A 20,959-nucleotide genomic window follows, 5' to 3' on the forward strand; every position below is an offset into this window, starting at 1 on the left:
TCTAGTCAAAGTTTCAGACCCCAACAGAAGTGCTGCAGCCCGGTTCAGAAGCATCCCAGAAGTCCCAGTCTCCACTCTGCATTAATCTGCACAATCCAGTCCGTTAAAATAAAAACACCCTGTGCAAACATCAGATCGCAAAAAACAGACAAAAGGGAAACAACTATGTAGCATTTACATATTTAGAAGTACTTAAACCAAAGGAAAATGACCAAAATCTGAGCACGCTTCCTGAACGCTCCCGATGGGATTTTTAAGTCGCGTGGAGAACGACGTGCCCGTTGGGTTTCCTGGCAAGCCTCCGAAGTACGAAGATAAAATCACATTCAGTCATCAACTTCAACTGCTAGCATTTCAGTCAATACAAAAAAAAAATGCTTTGTGTTGAGTGAGCTGTTATAGAGCTGCTGCAGCAACCTTATCGTCAGATACAAACATTGATATTTGATGATTTTGCGAAAACCCTGGATTATGTCTTATTTACACCCATCCACCACGCCGACCTCCACAATCTGAGCTCTCAGCTCTTCCACAAACCGTGAGGTCAGGAATTGTTCAGTAAAGACTTAATTTATTGTGGTAGTGGACGTTAATGCAAGCAGGTGCACTAAACCCAGCTTTATGCAATAAGTGCCATGGCAGCTCAATAAGCTGGCTGGCAGATCTACAGAGGGTCGATCACCTGGTCAAATGTTAGCTAATCACATATCACAAGATGTTTGTGCTGTTTGAATGTAAACCTGGTGTCTTCAAGGTAAACTGAGGTGTTAAGTTTCTCATTAATGTAGTTTATCTAAAAGAAAAATGACTTCCCTGACCTGTTTTCATCACAAACTTCTGAAATTTCTCCTCTGCGAGTTCCTCTTTCACATAATGTTTCTTTAAACAGCAGCGATGCCAGTAAGACGGTATTAAGGATAAGCTGACTTTATTGAAATGGCAGATTGTGTTCTACGTTTCGGAAAAAGCTAATTTGGCAGGGGTGTGAGAGCGGCTTTTCTAAAATTCTCCAACTTTCGATGAAATATTTAAACAGGTATTAACTTTTTATGCAAAAAAAAAAAAGAACAGCCTCGCTTTGCAGTGAGACACTGGCCACATGAAATATAGATATACACAGTATATGAAGAAAACATTCCGACGAACATAGTCTGAGATATTTGAAAATTACATGGCAAGTTCCTCAAACACCTCCAACAATATATGCACATAGTATAGATGGATATACTGTATATTTACAATTTGATCACCGTACATTGCATCTAGTAAGCTCATTATTAAAAGCAGGGTGCTGTTGCATACCTTGAAGCTGTTCAATAAGAGTCCAGGCCATTCGAGAACCTTGAGCATCAAACACGACGTGGCCCTGAAAAGAAAAAGCCAAATTTTAATGTAATAACATGCCCCTCCATCCATCATGCAGCCTCTCTCTCTCTCTTTTTTTGACTTACTGAAACTCCTTCGAAGGAGCTGGTGTTCAGGGCTCGGTAGATCTCAGCGGTGATGTCTCGGTTGTTGTAGTTGAAATCTTCGAGCCGGTGCCCTTTGGCCTTTAGAGGCCCCACAGTCTTGTTGAGGGCCAGGGCTAGAGCCCACACAGCGTCGTAGGCCAGCGGAGCCTCCTGGAAACCGCCTGTCTCCTCTGGATTTTTACCCCCGAGTTTAGACATCAGCTGAGCCAGAAACTCCTGAGAGGTCTGAAGAGAACACGACGAGAGATCACGCTCGGTTACACATAGATGATGTTCGAGACATTAAATCAATACATCTGGATCAGTTATGAATGTGTTGATTGCTAATAAGAATATTCACCCTCAAAGGTAGCCTGAGGAGAAAATGAATGATTAACTCATATTAGACTTTCCTGACTTGACGTGATTAATATTGACGGTTTCTTGGTCTGCCAACCTCGTAATTAAAAGAAAAACTAAAGTTAATTTTGGTTTTACTTGTGCGGCAGCAAACACGAGCGTCCAGATGACTAAACAGGTTGTAAACAACCCAAGGGTGTATTCAGCTTGTCTAAACCGCTTCCTTTAAATGTTAAACCCAACGTGAACGCACTCTAATAATAGATGTTAATCCCTCATTGCACCAAAAAACTATGAGTGCATACAACTAGGGCATGTAAGGTAGGTCAATAGAAGTTGGTCTATGCATGTTTACAAGAGACAGTTTGGGTATTAACTTTCATAATTCACCTTAGTTTGCTCTTTTTAAATATATTTGCCTAACTTGGAGGTTTGTTTGTCGGCCCAAAAAACACAAGCTGGAATAAACTGTAGATAAACTTGCAGCTCTCATGGCTACAGTCTTAACTTACTTACAACATACAGATGAATGGGACGAGCTGCATCTATGCTTAATTTGCTCTGAGTTGACCCGTTTGATGCCAAGTCAGCTCCTGTTTTTTCCCCCCACGTTCACTGCAGCGGACTCCGACAGTGATTTCACATTACTAAGCAGTGTATTAACATTCTGCTATCAAATATTTATTCTGCTCTTACATTTATTTATGCCATAAATACACTGTTTGCTTTATTTATTATCAGATTAGATGTCATTTTCTAGCCGCATAAACAATGTTTGTGCGTGTGATCGTTAGTGTAACGAGGGTGGAGAGAAAGAGGACAGACAGTGAAGCGATAGTGAAGATTATAGGTTTATGATTGGAGCTCCACTCTCTGTTGGCAGACTCTGTCCACATAGTGTGGATTATTAGTATTATTTGTATACATATATTTCTTTCTCTCCTGCCCCTTTAATGGCCTTTTTCCTCTTACAGAACTTCATCATCTTGTACCTGTGTGCAAACGGCAATAAATCTCTTGTAATCTTGTGACTTTCACCTCGCTTTGAAAGAGGCGTCAATAAATGTGCTTCAGATTGCCATATTCCGCGTTATAGTTCTTGCAATATAATAGAATTTGCATTTCACTGTTTACGCTTTGTCGAGCACTTTGTAACCCGCTTAGAAAAGTGCCATGCAAATAAAGTCACACCCGTCCTTCAAACATAAATGTAGCAGTACTGTTATTATGTTGTTTTTTCCACTCAACACTTCTTTTGTTTACCTACTGTCTGAAGTAAAGAGTGTCAAGGACTTCCAATATAAGGACCGGGGACAGGAGACTCGAGCTGCGAGGACGCGCTCACAGACAAAGACAGAAAGTTGTTTGATCACAGCCGCTTTGCCGACAGAAGCATCTGGAGAGCGTCCAGGACGTGCTGCTGGAGACAACGTGTCAACCTGCTGCGCCCAGCTGTGCAGCCAGCAGCAGCAGCACCAACATAACAGATATGATGACGTCCGTGATGATGAACTACGAGGTAGCCAGCAGTCATCATAAAGCCTCAGTGTTTTGGACAGAATTGGTATTTAAGCTCCAAAAATAACTCTTTATTCTAATAAAACTAAAGGACACAGCGCTGTTGTGTTTTAAATGACAGGTTTGTAGGATAAAAACATAGTTATGCATATTATATTAAATTCCTGACATAGTCTATAAATAAAACACTTCTGGGGAGAATGCAGTCTGTCACACCACTGTAAGTCGTTTCAGAAACTAGACTTTCATCTTTGTCACAGATAAAAGGCCGTAAATCTGACAGAATATGTCTCCAAACTCATGTGTGGTAATCCTGAGCTGTTCCTAAAGTGTGAAAGGTAACCTTCACTGGTTGCTTGTCATTTATGGAACTGATTTTATTACAGTTTTTTTTATAGCTTCTATCTGTGATCTGCTAATTTCCCTTTGAGGATCATCTGGCCCTACTAAAACCTCACCTTGTCATCTCAAATAACCCCGGGGCTTGCCATAATCTTAACTTTGAACAACTTTGGACTGTATTTTACCATTCGGGGAAGTTTTGCATATACTGTGTGCCATTAAAGGGGTGACAGTGACATCTGCGAGAGGAGACAGCTTCCCGTTCACCTTCTGTTTTATCGGCATTGTATCCTTTTTATTAGAAAACTGACAGGAAATGATGGGAGGGAGAGAGAAATGAGGGATGATATACAATGAAAGTCTTTAAGCTGTACTAGATCTGGGGGATGCTGAAGTTCATGGTCGGTGACAAAAACCCCTAAAACACAAGTGCACCCATTCTGCTGCCTAAAGCTCGCTCTGAACGGCCTCCTCTCCACAAAAACGGGACATGTTGGTTCGTCCAATAATACGTCCTAACTGATCGTATTTGTAAATACTGGTTGTCTTGCTCAGTAGATGTAGAAAATTAATGATTACCGTGACTAATGTGTCATCCCGTGACGTTATATCACATCTGCTTGACAAATCACTTCAACCTCTGAGAGTAACTGCAAGAACTTGCACTTACTATCACCTCCTGAGCAATGCCCTGCCAAGAGATCATCCCCAGAGAATAACCTCACGAAGACCGTAACAATGGCGACACGTTACAATGTTTTGCAAAGTGTGACTACGACGGCTCAGGTGTGGATCTCTGACATTCATTTTCAGGCCAGCACACTAGGAATTATAGACAGGAGCCGCTCATTCAAACCTACTACAGCACCGCCAACACCCACCCTTAGCTCTAATACCAGCATGTGCAATTTCAAATAAGCTCTTGGCCATTAGCCTTGTAGTGACACAGATGGAGTCTCTAACATTTCCAAATCCAGTGTTACACATCGAGGCCATGCTCTGTGTTTTATATATATATACACTCAAAATGAGTATGAAAGATAGAAATAGAAACAATTTGACTCTGTTCATATTCCTCCCCAAGACGAGATACGATGTATAATTGTATTCGGTGATCAGATGAGTGGTCAGCTTGTCACACTGTCAGAGTCAAAGGAAGTGTGATTGGTGTATTCTGAGCAAGACACGGAGCTGAAGATGAAAGAGAGGCAGCAATCAGTGTTTTTCTTTTTTTTTCCCTGGATGATGTTTATGTGTGTTCAACAAGAGGCCGGTCCTACATCTCAAGTGCTACCGCTACTCCAACAGAACCTCCAGACAACAGGGCCAGAAGATAACCTGAAAACACGACCCAGCAAACGTATATTTTACATTTATTTGAATCATTTGGGGTTCATTATAAATCACTCATGAATAATGCATGGTTTCTTAACACTGGGATCAAGATATTGTCTCATAAAAATCACACTATTTAACAAATTTGCACTAACAAATATAATTTATTGTTTATATTAAACATTTCTGCAGTACTTTATTTATCACCACAAAACATAATAAGTTTATACTTTACGTTTAACTAAGCCTTATTAACATGTTTATGGTTGTATTAGACAATTCAAACCGTCATTTTAATGTTTGGGAAAGCTGATGTTAAATATTTAAAAGGCTGATTTGAAGCGTGAGAAGGAACCTGTCAGTTGTTTTAATATTTAAAAAGGTACCCCGTGTAGTTTCTGACCACTCGTGGAGCAATGTTTTTCTCGGTTAGTACATATTATTTATACATAAAGTGGATGCACACGAGGTTGCACAATGCATGAATACATAGCTGATGGATTATATATTCCTGCTGACAGCTTCATTCTATTAAATTGATGTCTGTAATACGCTATTGCATCGTTAAAATGCAAAGATGATGACTGCAGAATAGGAAATTTGGATGCAAACAATGTACATTTCAAATGTTATACAGAATATATGACAAATGGCTTTGCAGATGTTTTGTTTTAGTAGAGAAGAAAAAGCTACATCAACTATCCCCACCATGTCCAGAAGGCAGGAGGAAACTGATCACCCGGTCAGAGAGAGAAGGCAGCTGAAGAAGCAATAGAGGAAGACCTCAGAGGAGGGAAAGGGAGACATAACAATGCCGGAGTCAGACACCGAGACCACTCTGGCGGACACTGAGGCGAGCAGAGAATCGGGCAAAGAAATGACGAAAGGAGCCAACAAGAGGGAGCTTGGACAAAGATCCCTTTGAAAGAGTCTCTTCACAAAGGGGAGAAGTGGAAATCTCCCAGTGTGAAAAATATGGAGATGACCACAAAGACGTGTTACCAATCCAGCCAGAAGAACTCCGTCTAGACGTTAACTTGCCTAGATGGCTGTGCACAGAGCGAGGGCCTTATCAGCTTCATTTAGACTCAGAATAAGCTCGAATTTAGACTAGTCCTGCGTTTCTTTTTGACTTATGAAAGTGGTATGGCGTAAACAAGAGATACCAATGTAATAGCAGTGAATCCCAAAGGAAAACAATTCATCATTATAAATTCTGTCAGACCAGCCTCCTGCTCCTTGAGGGCACATTCCTCTATAGTGTGGTGGCTCACGACTGTCAGGATACCTGGAAAGAACCCATCTGATTGACACATCAGTGCCAAAGAGCGCCTCCCTGCTAGTTGTGGAGGTGATCATTAGGGCAACTCGGTAGGTGGTTGGAGGACAATCTGGCCTGAGGCTGCTGCCTGTCAGTGTACACATGGATGATCTCACAACATGCACCACTACCAAAAGGCTTGTACCGTACGGCTGTTCGCAAAACTTCAACAGAACATCGAACCGGCTTGGACGAAGATCAAATCGAGCAAGTCCAGAGGCATCTCTGTTATCAAGCTGACAGTCCAATGCTTCTTCATTGGCAATGAGATGATACAGACAGTCACGGAGAAGCTTCTAATGCGCCAGGACTGAGCAGCTTTCAAAATTAAGGATCCCCTGTTGTCTCAGGGACACTAAAAATAGCACCTGCGACACAAAGATATCATGTCTGAGGCAATTCTGGGACAGTAGAGAAATGCTTCATTACAAATGAAATTATGACGCTTATGCATCATGGAATAGATCTATATATATACAGACGGATGACAAATCAAAGGAAAAACCGACATAAAGTGTCTTTGTAAGGTGCTGGGCCACCGTGAGCTGCAAGAACAACTTCAATGCACCTTGGCGTCGATTGTACAAGTCTGTGGAACTCAACTGGAGGAAAGAAGACAGTTCTCCCAGAAGATATTCACACATTTGGTGTTTAAATGATGGTAGTGGAGAGCGCTGTCTAACACGTTGGTGCAAAATCTTCCATGGGTATTGGGGACGAGATGTGAAGGCCGTAGAATATCTTGCCAGTCAGGATTCATGGACAAACCCTGGACGTATTGTGGGTCTATTGGCGAAACATGGAGGAAAGAGGACGCTCAGAAGATGCCATCACTAACTTGACCACCCTGACATCTTTAAGCTGTACAACCAATGTAACCAGCAACTACTGTAGTCCTATAGGGGAGATCTATCAGCAAGGAAATGCATTTGACATGTTTGTGAGAGCAGCAATGAAGGTAAACATTCGAATTTGATGTGAATTTGTTTGCAAGAACCCGACAGGGTACCTTAAAAACCAAAAGTACAGTCTCTACCTAACCTTACCCAAGTGTTTTAGTAGCCTAGCAACATGCTCTATAAAGTATAAGGATGTAAAACCTCCTGCTGCTTGTGAATGCAGTCCAGGTAGCAATTATATTTTACATTGCAAAACATATTCAGCAAAGCAAATAAATGGACTCATGGGTATCTGTACAGATAGAGTTGCTGCAGATCCTGATACCTGTAATTAAGGTTTACTCTCTGCTGCATATAATCTATACAGAGTGCTCATGAATTGAGACATATAAGAGGTGGTGGTTCTTAAATTGCAAAAGTCTAAACAAATCATCTGGTTTTTTAAAGCTTATTCTTAAAAAAAAAGAGAAAATCCTGCAAATGGGATTTAACTTGACTTGTTTCCAGTGTAGCTTGGAGATAATTTTCTGGAAATTAGTGTCAGTGTGAGGACAAAAGACACACAAAAAAGCAGATTGGTACATTAGTATCAATGAAACAACAGTGTAATGGATTCAGGTAAAATGATCCTAACCTGAAAAGGTTGAGAAATATAAGATTTTATGTCAGCCATGAAAGAACCACGCTCCACGTAAGATAATCTTGAGTACACTGCCGTCTCAAAACATAAATGCATTAATGCGTTCATTATAACCTCCTCCTCCTCCCTCCAGCCTCCTGCAGCTGAAGACGAATCTCTCGAGCGCAGCTAATAAGCCGCATTTATAATGCTCGTCTTACCAGGTTGGAGGCTCCTCGCACCGTCTCCGGGTTGAGCATGACAATCTCGGTAGTCACGTGACCCTCCACCGCCTCCGTCATCTGCTCCACGGTACAGTTAATGGACGGGTCCTTTATCTTGAACCAGTTGTCTGCATACCAGCCGATGAGGAACCACACGTACTTCTTCCCGTACAGCTTCTCCTTGTACACCTGCAGACGGCCGGGAGGGAGAAGACTGTCAGCTATTAAAGGGAAAAACAAAATATTTGATAAGTGTTTGACATATTGGATGTGATGGATGGATCTGGTGGATAATTTAACCCCCATGAGGTCCCTTGAGACCGTCAGACTGAAATGTACTGTAGGTGATAATTTAATGGAAATGTGGCCCCACAGTGGGTCAGCTGTAATGCTCGAATTATAAGGCTCTATGTGTGATCTGAATAGTTTTTACCATGTAAAGAACAAACCGGACATGCAGTTCTTTTATTACTCATTTTAAAATGGGGTTTTTCAGCTGCAGTGGATTTCAGATGCAACCTTTTACGACTGAGAATATGTTTTCTGGGTTGAAATGACAAAGTTTCTCTCTGTCTCTCTAAGGCATGACAGAAAAGTTAGACATTTAGCAACATATTGAAGAAAGTTTGTGACCACTTGTAGCACATGAGTACAAGACAGTGACATGATGCACAGTCCTGCTGTCAGGTTATTGACAATCAGTGGCAGCGACACACAAAGAACCATAGCGATGAGAGTCAAGAAGACGACCGCGTGCCAGCGCGCCTAAATAATGCATGCTTTAAAATATTAAAAAGTCAGCATTGCAAATGTTTTATGAGGAAGGAAATGCAACCAACACGTCTGTCAGGCCTTGAAGATACACGCAGTATGTTTTAATGACTAACGCTGAAACAAAAACATGACTGTATGGGGGGAAAAAAATAAAAACTGCACGGCAACCGAAGGGAGTTATGATATAAGACATCTGAGCACAGACAACAATCCAGCAGCAGTTCATGGAGGAGTGTGTTAGATAGAATCAGGTCACTAAAATGTTGCTTTTATCTCAGATCCCTGATTGCAGTCACCTCTTAACTAGTGGGAGCAACTTTGAATGACGAACAAACATTATTAATCACCAAGCAGCGACCTCTGTGGCGATTCAGACTCAGTACAGTTGTCATGAACGAGGAAATTAGCCACAGAGACCAAAACTGTTTTTTGTACCAGGCTGTAAACATGTTTATTTCTGCTGTGAAGTTGGACATTTGAACATGGGGACTTATGGAGACTGACTCACTTCTGGAGCCAGCCTCAAGTGGACGTTTGAGGAACTGCAAAACAGGAACTGTTTTTGGCTCTTCTGCACCAGTGATGTGCGGGTTGATCCAAATTGAGCGGGTGCCCGCGAGTCCCCAAACAATATTTTTAATGATATTTGGGTCGTGGTCAGTCGGGTCGTTTGAAATAAAGATGCAGAGTAAAGTTTTGTAATTTCTGTAGAAGACAAAATTTTCTGTGAAATACACAGACTTTACTGGCTGAATAAGATGCCACAAGCTCTACAGGAGGTAGAGAAAGTATAAACTACTTTTTAAAATGCGGGTCAGGAAGCGGGTTGGGTACAATATTTCACAATTATTTGCTGCGGTCCGAGTTCGGGCGGGTTAGTTTAAAAAAGTCGGTCGGTGGAGGTCGATCAAACATGGACCTGCGCATCGCTGTTCTGCACGTCTTGTAAATTAATCAGTTTCTTTTTTTAATGTTTCTTGAACCTTAGTTTCCACCCCACAAAGCTCACATTTGAAAGAGTGAAGTCGTAAGTTTAGATAAAATTTGTTGTCTCTGATAGAAAAATCATAGTACAACAGACATCAGACAAATAAATAACTGAATGGAGAACCTACATTATTGGACTTGTTGTGACGGGACACAAAACTTAAGCACAAACACTTCATGTGTCTTGACTTAATATTTATGTCTCCTAAGTCTGTCACGAATGAACAGAAGAAGCCATTATTACCTCACAGAAGACTTTCCTGGCCTCCGTCTCATAGAAGAGGCCAACAATGATTCTGGCATCTTGGCGCTTGGAAGTGAAAAAGAAAAAGGACACTGTCACACACGGGGCGAAGATGAAAAGCACAAGTTGAAGGCCCTGCAGTGTGGATAGGAAACACAAGAGCCAACCCTGCTCGCAGCCTCGCTGCAGCGCGCAGCAGCAGACCTCCCTCTCTACTGGGTTACATTCATGCTGTTACCATGGTTTCTTCTGCAATGGCCAATTAATCCTGCACACTAAAACTAGGCCGGCATGCTGGGCAAGGTCATTGTAAAAGTATGTGCATGTTCGAGGAGAGAAGCAAGTGAGGCCGACATGAGTGAGGGAAGGAGAGAGGGAAGAGGAGGGAAAGCAGGTACAGGACTGATAGAAACATTTAAGATCTCCGTGATTGTATTAAAACCTGCGTGAAGACATCTCGCTCGTATTTGAAAGAAATAAAACACACACAGCTTTGCCTACAGGGGCTCAGTCCCTTGCTGTGCTGCTTGTGGCTAGAAAATATAAATGTTATTTTCCTCTTCTGTGTTGCATTGCAGCGACGTAGTTTTCATACGCTGTGTTCTTTTTTAAATTAACCGATTGTTGAATATTTCAGCTCATGGTTTACGGTTAATTTCAGTTGTAGGGTATCTCTCTGTGTGTCTGTGTTAAGTACAGAGCTGCAGTCAGGATATGGTTAGTCTAGTTTAGCATAAAGACTGAAAACAGGGTGGAAACAGCTTGCCTGAAAAAAAAAATACAATGTAAAACAAGAATTTGTGATTTCAGGAGGAGTTACATGCTGAAACTATTTCCTGACAGTGACTGTGTGCAGCAGCTTCCTGCAGGCTTGTTGTCACAGTGAGGCTGTCAGATTTGATAATATTATGCGTGTACTGGGACCAAAACCAAAACCTGTGCTCGTCAACTGTATCTGGTATCCTTGCACTAACAGCAAAGAACACAGTAAAGAGGTCCCGTCTTTATGCCAAGCTAAGATAACCACGTCCTGACTCGAGCTGCCATGCATGAACGTTGGATTAACGTCAATCTTCTCATCTGACTATTCCCAAAATCTTGAACAACTTTCCATGAGGGTTAGGTAGCTGAGGTTCATTAACCAGCTGGATACGACTGAAATATTCGGAGCAGCCAGAGCGTGAATGTTCAACTTCATCTTGTACGTCGACATGGATGAGAAGCCCTTACTATGTTATTAATAATGTAAAGCTTATGTACAGTTACACCTGTGAAGATACATTCGAATTTAAATGAAACCTGAGCAAAGATACAAATAGGAAACTATATAAAACATAACAATACACTTTTTATACAAAATAATAAGACTAGAAATAGAGATAAAAACTAAATACAATGAAATTAGACTTTAGAAAATGAAGGAAAGTCACAGCATTGTCTGTGGAGTATTGCAAATTAAATCATGACACAGTAGACCATTGTGTCCGTCAGTGGACAGTTAGAGACACCACATATAGAGACCATTACTGCTCTAAACTGGCTGCAGCATTCATCACAGTTTGGGTCACTTGCCTGGAGCTACATAGATGCGACATCTTGCTGAATGACTCTTTTTTTATTTCTAAGCAAGTATCAAGAAGCTCTTTGTGATGAACTGGACAAACAAGCCCAGACTGATTGGTGTTCAGCTGCCTGGTATGTATAATAAGAATGAGGAGGAGGGGGGGGGGCAATCTGGCACCTTGAGGTTTTTGACAGCCACAGCAGGGTCGGTGAGGAAGCTCTGACGAACGCTGATTTCAATCCCTGCCTCCTTCACCCTTTCCTCCAGATCATCCAGAGTCTGTCAAACACAGAGAGAGAGACACACACACACACACACACACACACACACACACACACACACACACACACACAATAATAAGCAGGCAGAAGACGACAGAAGGAGAAAGACAGCTACCGAAATTGGGAGTGGGAGATCAGTAAACAGCAATTGAAGTTGGAGCAAAGTAGAGAGAGGGGGGAGAGGGGGAGATGAGTTAGTGGTTTAGAATGATGAGCAAGCGAGAGGGAGAAAGAAAACAATCACGGGAAGGTAGACGTGATAGAAGACGGGAAGAGAGAAAAGAAACGGGGAAATGAAGAAAGAGAAACAATTTTCTGATTCATCTTCCGAATGCATTCAAACCGCCGTTCAATTTACCGCACCTCCAAACCTGGATAAGTTTCATTCCCACAGTATAACTGTGTCAGGAACATGTTTTCTCATTGTCGGGTCTTCTCTCATAGTGACCAATTTAATTATGCATGCGCATGAGAATGTATTTGCAGTCGGAGGAAATACACGTTAACGTTTAAGATAAACAACTTCTGCTGACTCGCTCAAAGCTGCAAATGTGAAAAGAAGAAGAAAAAAAAACGTGTACGGACTTCATCATCTCTCACTTTAACACCACGTCTGTCCTGCAGAGCGTTTGTTTTTCTGCCTCACCACTACAAGTTGATGCTTGCAGGAGAGAGGACACAAAGATTCCCTCTCGTTCAAGATAAGCAAACGCTGTATTTACAGGTGAAAAGACTCAACCAAGGAAAACAGAAATGTGCCTGCGGATGTACAAACTCTCTGCAGCGTACTTCCATCCCAAACAGCCCATGTTAGCTGTTACCCTCTGACCCTAATCACCACACACTCCAGTTCTTTCTGTAATTATCCTCCAGTTTCCATCCTTTGCTCTCCTCTCTTTGTATATTTATGAAGCAGAGTCATGAAAGCTCACGAGGACATGTTGGGAGAAATCCAAAGCTCAACAGGCCTGAATTCAAAATCACAAACGCTGAGCTGGGAAGACAAATTGAAAATGAAAATACCCTTTTTAAATGAGGATGAGTGCTTTCGGTACATATCCTTCATGTATAGTCACTATTTTCAAGGCTTTCAGCTGAATGCATGACTCACCGATGTAAAGACTTCTGTCGTTTGCTGAATGGTGGCAATCTTGGTCCATTTCCACTTCTGGAAGAGCTGCACTCGAGTGGGGTTGTGCAGCGTGGCAGACGGGTGAGTGCGGAAGAAGGTGGGAAAGCGCTGGCGGTTGGACAGAGCCGGAGAGCTGGAGCCGTACGACAGCTGAGGCACGGGGGAGACAAAAACAACCCAGTGTTGCAAAATGATGACTAAAAATACAATTCTGAATAAATCTAAAGATGGACTAGATCTTTTTTGTCACACTTTCCGAGTTTGTCTCCACTAAATATCGCCCGGTATAATCTGAATTTATGACTTAAAGCTTCTGCAGTACTTACTGAAAGTTATTTTCCTTGTATTTAAGACTTTTTAATCCTGTTGAGGGTTAGAAATTGTTCAGATTAAGACTAAGAGGACAGCCAGGAAGAATAAATGAGAATGAAGTCATAATCAGTTTACGGTATCTTAATATTTGCTTCAATCCCCGTCAGATAAATCACACAAAATCAAATCTGCTGCATTATTCAAGCCTTTCATCGATTTTCTGGAGTTTTTGGGCAGTACATTATGAAGTGGACAGTCACAAAGAAATATGGGTCACGGTCTTACTGTAGGAGCTGGAGGAAAAAAGCTCTTTCTAACATAAAAATAGCAGTGCGTATGAAAAATGAAGGAATATGTCTGAAACTTTTTTTTTTTTTTTTTTTTTAGTGAGTGCACTTTACTCGCTCTCCCCAAAGAGCAGACATGACATTAACGCTGTACTTTGCTCAGAGCTCAGAGATGTTAGTCTGAAATGGGTTACGACCAGACAGCCACACTGATGTGTAACTGATCTGTTTGTTGTGTGCTACATTGTGCAAGTCTTCAATAGATCGAGGCAACTGTGGTAAGATGTCTGAAGCCCTTTTCGGTGGAGCTAAAAGATGCTTGTCCCATGGAAGAAGTAAATCTCACATGCTCAGAAAGGGCTTAACAAGTCATGGATTTTTCAATGAAATTGTGATTTTAAAGAGTAGAACTTTTAAGTTACAAGAGCTGGGGTTTTAATTAGGCCTTTTAACAAGGTGCTCGTCAGATCATCTAACAGTGACTGAAACTGGACAGTTTAGATCTTTCTGAAACAGACGTTTTGAACGTCAATGACACATCAGGTTTGTGGAGTTGGGGAAGTACTGTAGTGACTTCTCACACTGCAACACCGTGAATATCACATTTAAAAAAAAAACACAGTATTGTAAAGAGATCAGCCGGGAGGCAGCCCGGGAGGAGGCTGTGATGCTGTGGCCATTAAGAAGAAGTATAATCACTGCTGCATTTAGACGTGATTTGACAATATGTCGTACAAACTAGTTTGAACAAGCTGTGAAAACTTCTACGACAACACCTGTAACAGCTGGCAGATTTAGCCAGCTGCAGCTCCTTTATGTTTATTCTACAAAATCAAAGTTCGGAGCTGTTGTTCGTTTAATATCTTGTCTGGTATGTCGGTGTTTGTAACAATTTACACAACGCCTAAAGGAGGCTTCTTTGAGTAAAAAGAAACACCATTCTCCATTTTGATATCCCAAGAGATGAAGGAGTGGGCTGCGTATGAGTGAGCGCTGCAGGGGAAGCAGTCAGTTTGACGTCTATTGTCTATTATTTTAGAAAACTACAAAGCAGCGCTGTCATGTACGGGCACTAAAGTGAATTACTGGTCTGAAAAAAAACCTCCAGCTTATCAAAATAAGATCCACCTTTACCAGCTGCAACAATCAGTGATTATAACCCAAAAATTTAACATATTTTATATTATTATTTATATTTTATTTTATTCTGAAATCAGCCAAATATTATATATTTTGATGCCAATACTCAAAATTAGATACTTTGTGTCATTATGAATCATGTTCTTGTATGTGTATGTATGTATATATATATAATATATATCTATATCTATAAATATAAATCCTTCAGCTGTGTTTTCCTGTGGGGAAAAATATATTTAGCTTTACTCATTTGTTGCCTTTGTTTCTATCTCTGGGATAATGTTGCCATGGTAACCTCTTCATAATGAATGCCATGGAGATAATGAGTTCTTATATATGCACCTTTGTAAAAGACAGAGCTGCCACGATGCTCGTGTGCCCCCAATACTGACAGTAATAAAGTCAAATTATTAAGAGGGGTAGCTCTCAGATAGTGGACTTCAGTAGTAACCCAGTTATTAAACATTACATTCTGCCTAAACATTCAAAGACTGTGACCATGTGAAGGACACGGTGTCATTGATAGAAGCTCACAGCAGCAGTGTAGAGAGGTGAGTGTGTTGGCATTGCCACCGAATGCCAAAATAACATTGTGATATTACAAGCCATGTATTTTTATGCTGTACAGTAAATAAAGGAGCAGACAGAGAGACGGAGCCGTCTCTAAAATAACTGATCACACTCATTGATGCCAATGAGTCAACACACAAATTCAGCCGCTCAATAACTTTGAACCGACCATATCGGGTAAAACATGCGTCTAGCTGATGATAAAATCACCTTGCTGTGTTGTCTGACTGCTTTGTGTGATGAGTCTGGTTACGACTGACCGGATGACTTGTTTGTTTTTCCCGCAGTGTTGCAACATGCTGCTCTGTACACACAGTGTTATCGATGAAACATTGTAATCTCAGACATATCCTCTGGCATCGCTTGAGTTACTAAATGATGGTTTGTGCGATGAAGGCCGATGTTATCCAAGGCTATCCAATGTTCTCAAGGCTTAATTCAAGGATTACCAGCTGGACAAAACAGGCAACTGCCTTGGGGGCTCCAGATCCTTTAGGAACACTGAAGGTTCAGTGTCTAGTTAGGTGTAATTCATGTCAATTAAATTCAGTAACTTAATTTAATTTCCTTTATTAAAAGGTGTAAAGGCTATTGGAAACACACACAAAGCACAGTGAGTGGCAGGAACAGTGGCCCACAGCTCATTTTTCCCCCTCCAGCCTCAGGTTATACTGGCGCTGATGTTATTAAACTGCTTCCACAGTACTGAGACGTTTCTCTTGTGGAACCAGCCTACTTTTGCTTTCAACCATCTGTTTGGCCCCATGTAGTCATGATGTCAGTACATCGACAAGTCATATTAGGGTTAATATTGTGATGTGACATTTTAAATCACGTTAAAATGTGTATTTTATTATCACAAACCATGACACAAATGCCTCAGACTAGGGCTGCCACAAACGATTATTTTGATAGTCGACTAATCACCGATTATTTTTTCGATTAATCGACTAATCGGATCATACGTAAATTGACTGTCCCGGAGAGGGGCGGGTGGGCAGGCGCTGTAAAGCTCGCGGACGGAGCCGTGAGCCACCTTCGCCCCCGAGTCTTTCCATGCCGACCCAGAACTACTAAATTAGTTGTCGACGATTTTGTTCGTCGACATAATCGTGACTAATCGACTAATCGTGGCAGCCTCAGACCTTAAAAAATACACATGTTTTGGCTCCACAAGGAGCATGTGAGTTTTTCGAATAATACTTTTGAATATTGGACATTTTCCTTCCAATTTCACTTCAAGACTTTGTCCTTCTAAAGCATTAGATTGGATACCATCTAAGTCACACAACAACACCCTTAAACTAACCAATGAAGGCAGCGGTGGACGAGCTACTCCTACCTTCTGCAAGGTGAAAAACTATGGATAGGTACCTCATGCAACCCCACTTCAAAACATCCGAACTAACCCTTTAAGTGGTTTGCAAGCGAACAGCAAGATTATAAAAAGAAAATCCCTTAATCCCCAATGTAGTGAAGTGAACCTACAGCCATGCATGAATTATTAAATGAAACAGTATCACAACTGTAACCAAGTATTTCATGTTTGCTTCCCTTAGTCCGACTGAAATCTCACTGCTACACCTCCCCGCTTCTTCAAATAGACAGAAGGAGATTTTTGGCTGTGTCTATCTTTGGTGTTTGGAGTTTCTTCCTGTGGTGTTTTCACACAGCAATACCCAGAGATCATTTATCAAATAAAAAACACTGTGTGCAGCCTTTCTTTTTTCCTGTGAACCGGTTGTTTCTGTATATGGAGCTCTTGACTCTGGCTATATCTGTTCGTGCTACCTACCCAGTTCTTCTTGTGTTGTTTAAAATCTGTCTAGAACTGTAAATACACCACTTTCCTAATGCCAGAGAAGTCATTCCTACTGTTCAGGTTCACTGTTGTGTTGCATTAAACACGAGTTAAAGTTAAATATGACAGCCCTGTGTGTTTCTTACCACGATGAGGTTCCACATGCGAGCAGCCTCGGCCACCAGCGTAGATACGGAGCTGCAGCCCGGCATCAGCACGATTTTAATGGGCTCGGTGTACAGGAGATCATACAGCAGCTTGGTCGCCTCTCCCGGATCACACTGTGGATGCACAGCAGGACAGTCAGTAAGAGAAACACAGTGTACCCAGCATCCTTACATAAGTATATGCAGGTTATCATCAACAACAGCAGTGGATAAATAAATAACAAGGACCCTTGTGGAATTATAGCAGGCTTGACAATAAATAAAACATCCTAACAACACCCAGAAGGGGATTAAATATAATTCAATTATAACAAGACCACCTTATTCATTGTTACTCATAGCCAACATGATGACAGTATAAGAAATTGGCTGTTTGAGATGTTCTTTAATCTAATTAGGGATGAGGTTTAATTGCCTCCTTGTGGTTTAACATTCTGTCCATGTTAGAAGTCAATTTGTCTTAAGGAGGGGTGTTATTTTGCTCTGCCCTAACCAATCAGCAGTGTGAGATGTATCTAATACACCACTGTCATTTTCATTCAGTGTTGTCAGAGTAGACGCCAAGAGCAGTGGACGTAAGGACGTAACATGAGTTGTTATTTCTCAAGCGATTTACAAAGAGCTGTACATCCGTCCGTCTCAAACATGTTTTTTTTTGTGGCCACATACATTAAGATATGTCCTTCTGTTTTAATTGGATCGATTGTTTCATATAGGGAAACAGCCGTTAATGAGCACTGCTGGGGATTGGACCCCTGAAACTGCTGTGTTTCTGAGAAATTGACCACTAGAGAGCTCCAATCAGAAAAGAGAAAGTCATCAGTTTGATGTAGCTTTGAGCTGAAATTTAATTAAATGCAGGACAAATTGGTGTTTTGCGATAAAGCAACATTGTTTAGTTTGTTAGCCAGGTGAAATGGGAGCACTGGGGGCAGGGGCAGTGTCATACCAGAACAGGAGCCAGGTGAGCCAGGTGCCTCTTCTGCACATAGCCAATGGCAAAGAGGACGTTGACGGGGGACGATAGGACAAGAAAAGGAGCGAATGACCAAGCAAGAGGCTGTTAGACGAAAGTGAATCTGACTTTTAGTCGTTGGCGAGAGCTTGGTGAAACAAAAGGCTGAAAGACAGACGCCGAGCTGGACTGTTGGACTAGTACAGTAATATAATCATAACAAATACACCCGCACAGCCGTCTATATTTATGACAGCGGTGTCACACACTGAAAATAGGGGCACTAAATCTCAATGCAGCATTGCTTTAAGTCATTTGCATTTCTGTTCATGTAGAATATATTGGAATATATGTAGCATGTGTGATATGTACCTACATATACAGCTCCGTTTGAGGCATGGAATAGTTTAACGTGGACATATAGAGAACATATAGAGTGCACAGCTCAATAAAAGAAGCGTACGTCTTGGAAACAAGCACACTGAAGTGCACATGCTATAATAATATAACCATTCTCCGAACGCAGAAGACAGCCAGCAGCCAGGGGGGTAAGGTGAGGCACGTTTCAAGGTCACCTCAACCTGATTCCTGACAGGCTTGTCTGGGGAGGCAGAGACAGCGTTTATCTGCGTAATGCTGAGGAAAACATTTACCCACCAGTCAAGCCCCATTATCTTGATCCACACATTACAAATGGTGTTCCTCGCTTTCCATTTACAGCTTATAGTCAATGAAAAATCAATAGGCTATTTAAATAACAATGGTGATCATTAATCATTTATCATTTCGGGGTCATGTTTGAACGACAGAATTCGATTGTGTTTTTTTGTTTTTTTTGTGCCATCATGTCATATTACTCCACACACAGACCATTCAAAGCAAAAGTAGAACAGAAAACTCTTGAACCCGTTTTGTTTCATCACGTTGCAGATGCAAATATGATACAAATGTATGCGCGTCAAACAAGAAGACAGATGTGCGAGACGACACGCAGACTGAACTCAGTGTGCATGCATGTCGTTACACGCTATGCTGTGGTCTATTCCTCAAAGAACAAGCGACACACCTTCCCCAGATAATGTTACGATACTAAAATATTTATGCCGTGGCCACCAGTTTCAATCTTGTCAGCTTCAGTCTGAGAAATCTTGTTTTTTCACCACCGGTTTGACATGTTAGACTGTTGCAAGTACTGCAATACCCACGAGCCTTAGCCTACCAGGAAAGAAAGCAAGTCAGACACGTGAATCAGCTGTAAGAAATTTCACGCTTCAGTCAGTCAGTCAGTCGTGACGCAAAGGCAGCCACGTAGAGGTCGAATTCATCCAAAAATGTTGCAGATTCAAAATTAATAAATTAATTTCAAGTTGCATTTTTTATAATCTGCTGTTTAAAAACAGCGAGTTACTGAATGTTTCTTAAAGAGTTCACCTTGGGAAACTGCACTTATGAAATCAGTATTATTGTTTTCTGTGTGGGATGGCATTGTACAGGCCAACATGTGTCCCTGAATGAGAGAGAAACTGTATTATTTTATGTATTTACTATTAATATTAGTAGTATTGTTCTTAAAACCAAATGTTCTCTATTGCCGCTCTTTCACATTAAAAGCATTCCATTGGCAAAGCATCAGGTGGCTTTTATTGTGAAGCAGCCACAGGAAATACAATACATTTGTCACCAACAACATGTCTGCACATTGCTGTTGTTGTAATTGTACACAACAACACATGGATATTTTGTGCAACTTTTGTTGGTGTTTCCAGAATAAACAGACAGCGTACGTCTGTTTCATCCCTGTCACATAACGAGCCAACATGATTCATGCCTAAGCATGTCTGTACCCATCCATCGATCCAAATAGTTAAAACCTCAGTCAATAAAACGTCTTTTTGATTATTCTACTGTCAGCAGAGACTTTATTCCACGCGGGCAAAACTCTGCAGCCGCATGTGTTTGATCTCCCCTCAGACTGGGGCAGAGCAAAAAGCGTCCCCAGCGGAGTTGCAGTAATGGAATCATAAAGAAATTGTCCCTGTGCAAGCAACCCAAAATATTGTGCTGTGTGTGTGTGGGGTCTGCCATCGGTGCTCTGCTTCTTGACTATTTCTGCCTTTAACACCTTAAATCAGGAAACCAGCTGGGGACTGCAGCTGAGCAGATGTAGCCCAGACCAACACACACACACACACACACACAATATACACAAAGATCAGAACGTGTTGAACTCAAAGGTCGGATAAAAGAATATTTTTAAGTAACATATACATATCGTCTGTGTTCGTTTGGATCAAAAGAAAGAAAGGAATGTAAGGTTTTCTGCAGCGACACAGTATATTAGTGTTCACCAGGGGACATGGGCAGGTACATAAAGGAGAAATCATGTTGTGTTGATCATCTTCAGTACATTACAATACAAGCTGGAGGTTTTTCATAACTGTAAAATGCTTCTGACCACTTCATGTGTGGATTTATCTTCAGTTTAAGATCTTACTGATCTATGCTTCAGTAAAAAGTTAAATACTGTAAGACTTTCTCTCCTTTTTTTTGGTCACATATGTAATAATGATCAGTCAGGCAGGGTTTCTTGTTTGAACCTCAGCTGGGGTCTTTCTGTGTGGAGTTTGCATGTTCTCCCCTCACTGTGTGAATTCTCACCGGATACTCCCTCAGTCT

General features: G+C 41.3%; 1 protein-coding gene across 2 annotated transcripts in view; it reads right to left on the reverse strand.

Moving 5' to 3' along the window:
* gabbr1b (gamma-aminobutyric acid (GABA) B receptor, 1b) overlaps nucleotides 1-20,959 on the reverse strand; it is a 127,233-nt gene that overhangs the window by 37,220 nt on the left and 69,054 nt on the right. For both annotated transcript variants that reach the window (XM_019254386.2, XM_027287038.1), the window contains exons 9-15: nucleotides 17,308-17,442; nucleotides 13,031-13,201; nucleotides 11,816-11,917; nucleotides 10,075-10,140; nucleotides 8,067-8,258; nucleotides 1,452-1,697; nucleotides 1,303-1,366 (exon numbers count right to left, since the gene is read on the reverse strand). In XM_019254386.2, coding sequence (XP_019109931.2) covers nucleotides 1,303-1,366; nucleotides 1,452-1,697; nucleotides 8,067-8,258; nucleotides 10,075-10,140; nucleotides 11,816-11,917; nucleotides 13,031-13,201; nucleotides 17,308-17,442 — 976 coding nt within the window. The remainder of the gene's footprint in view (nucleotides 1-1,302; nucleotides 1,367-1,451; nucleotides 1,698-8,066; nucleotides 8,259-10,074; nucleotides 10,141-11,815; nucleotides 11,918-13,030; nucleotides 13,202-17,307; nucleotides 17,443-20,959) is intronic.

The sequence above is a fragment of the Larimichthys crocea genome, chromosome XIII, assembly GCF_000972845.2.
Source record: "Larimichthys crocea isolate SSNF chromosome XIII, L_crocea_2.0, whole genome shotgun sequence".
Classification (NCBI taxonomy): domain Eukaryota; kingdom Metazoa; phylum Chordata; class Actinopteri; family Sciaenidae; genus Larimichthys; species Larimichthys crocea.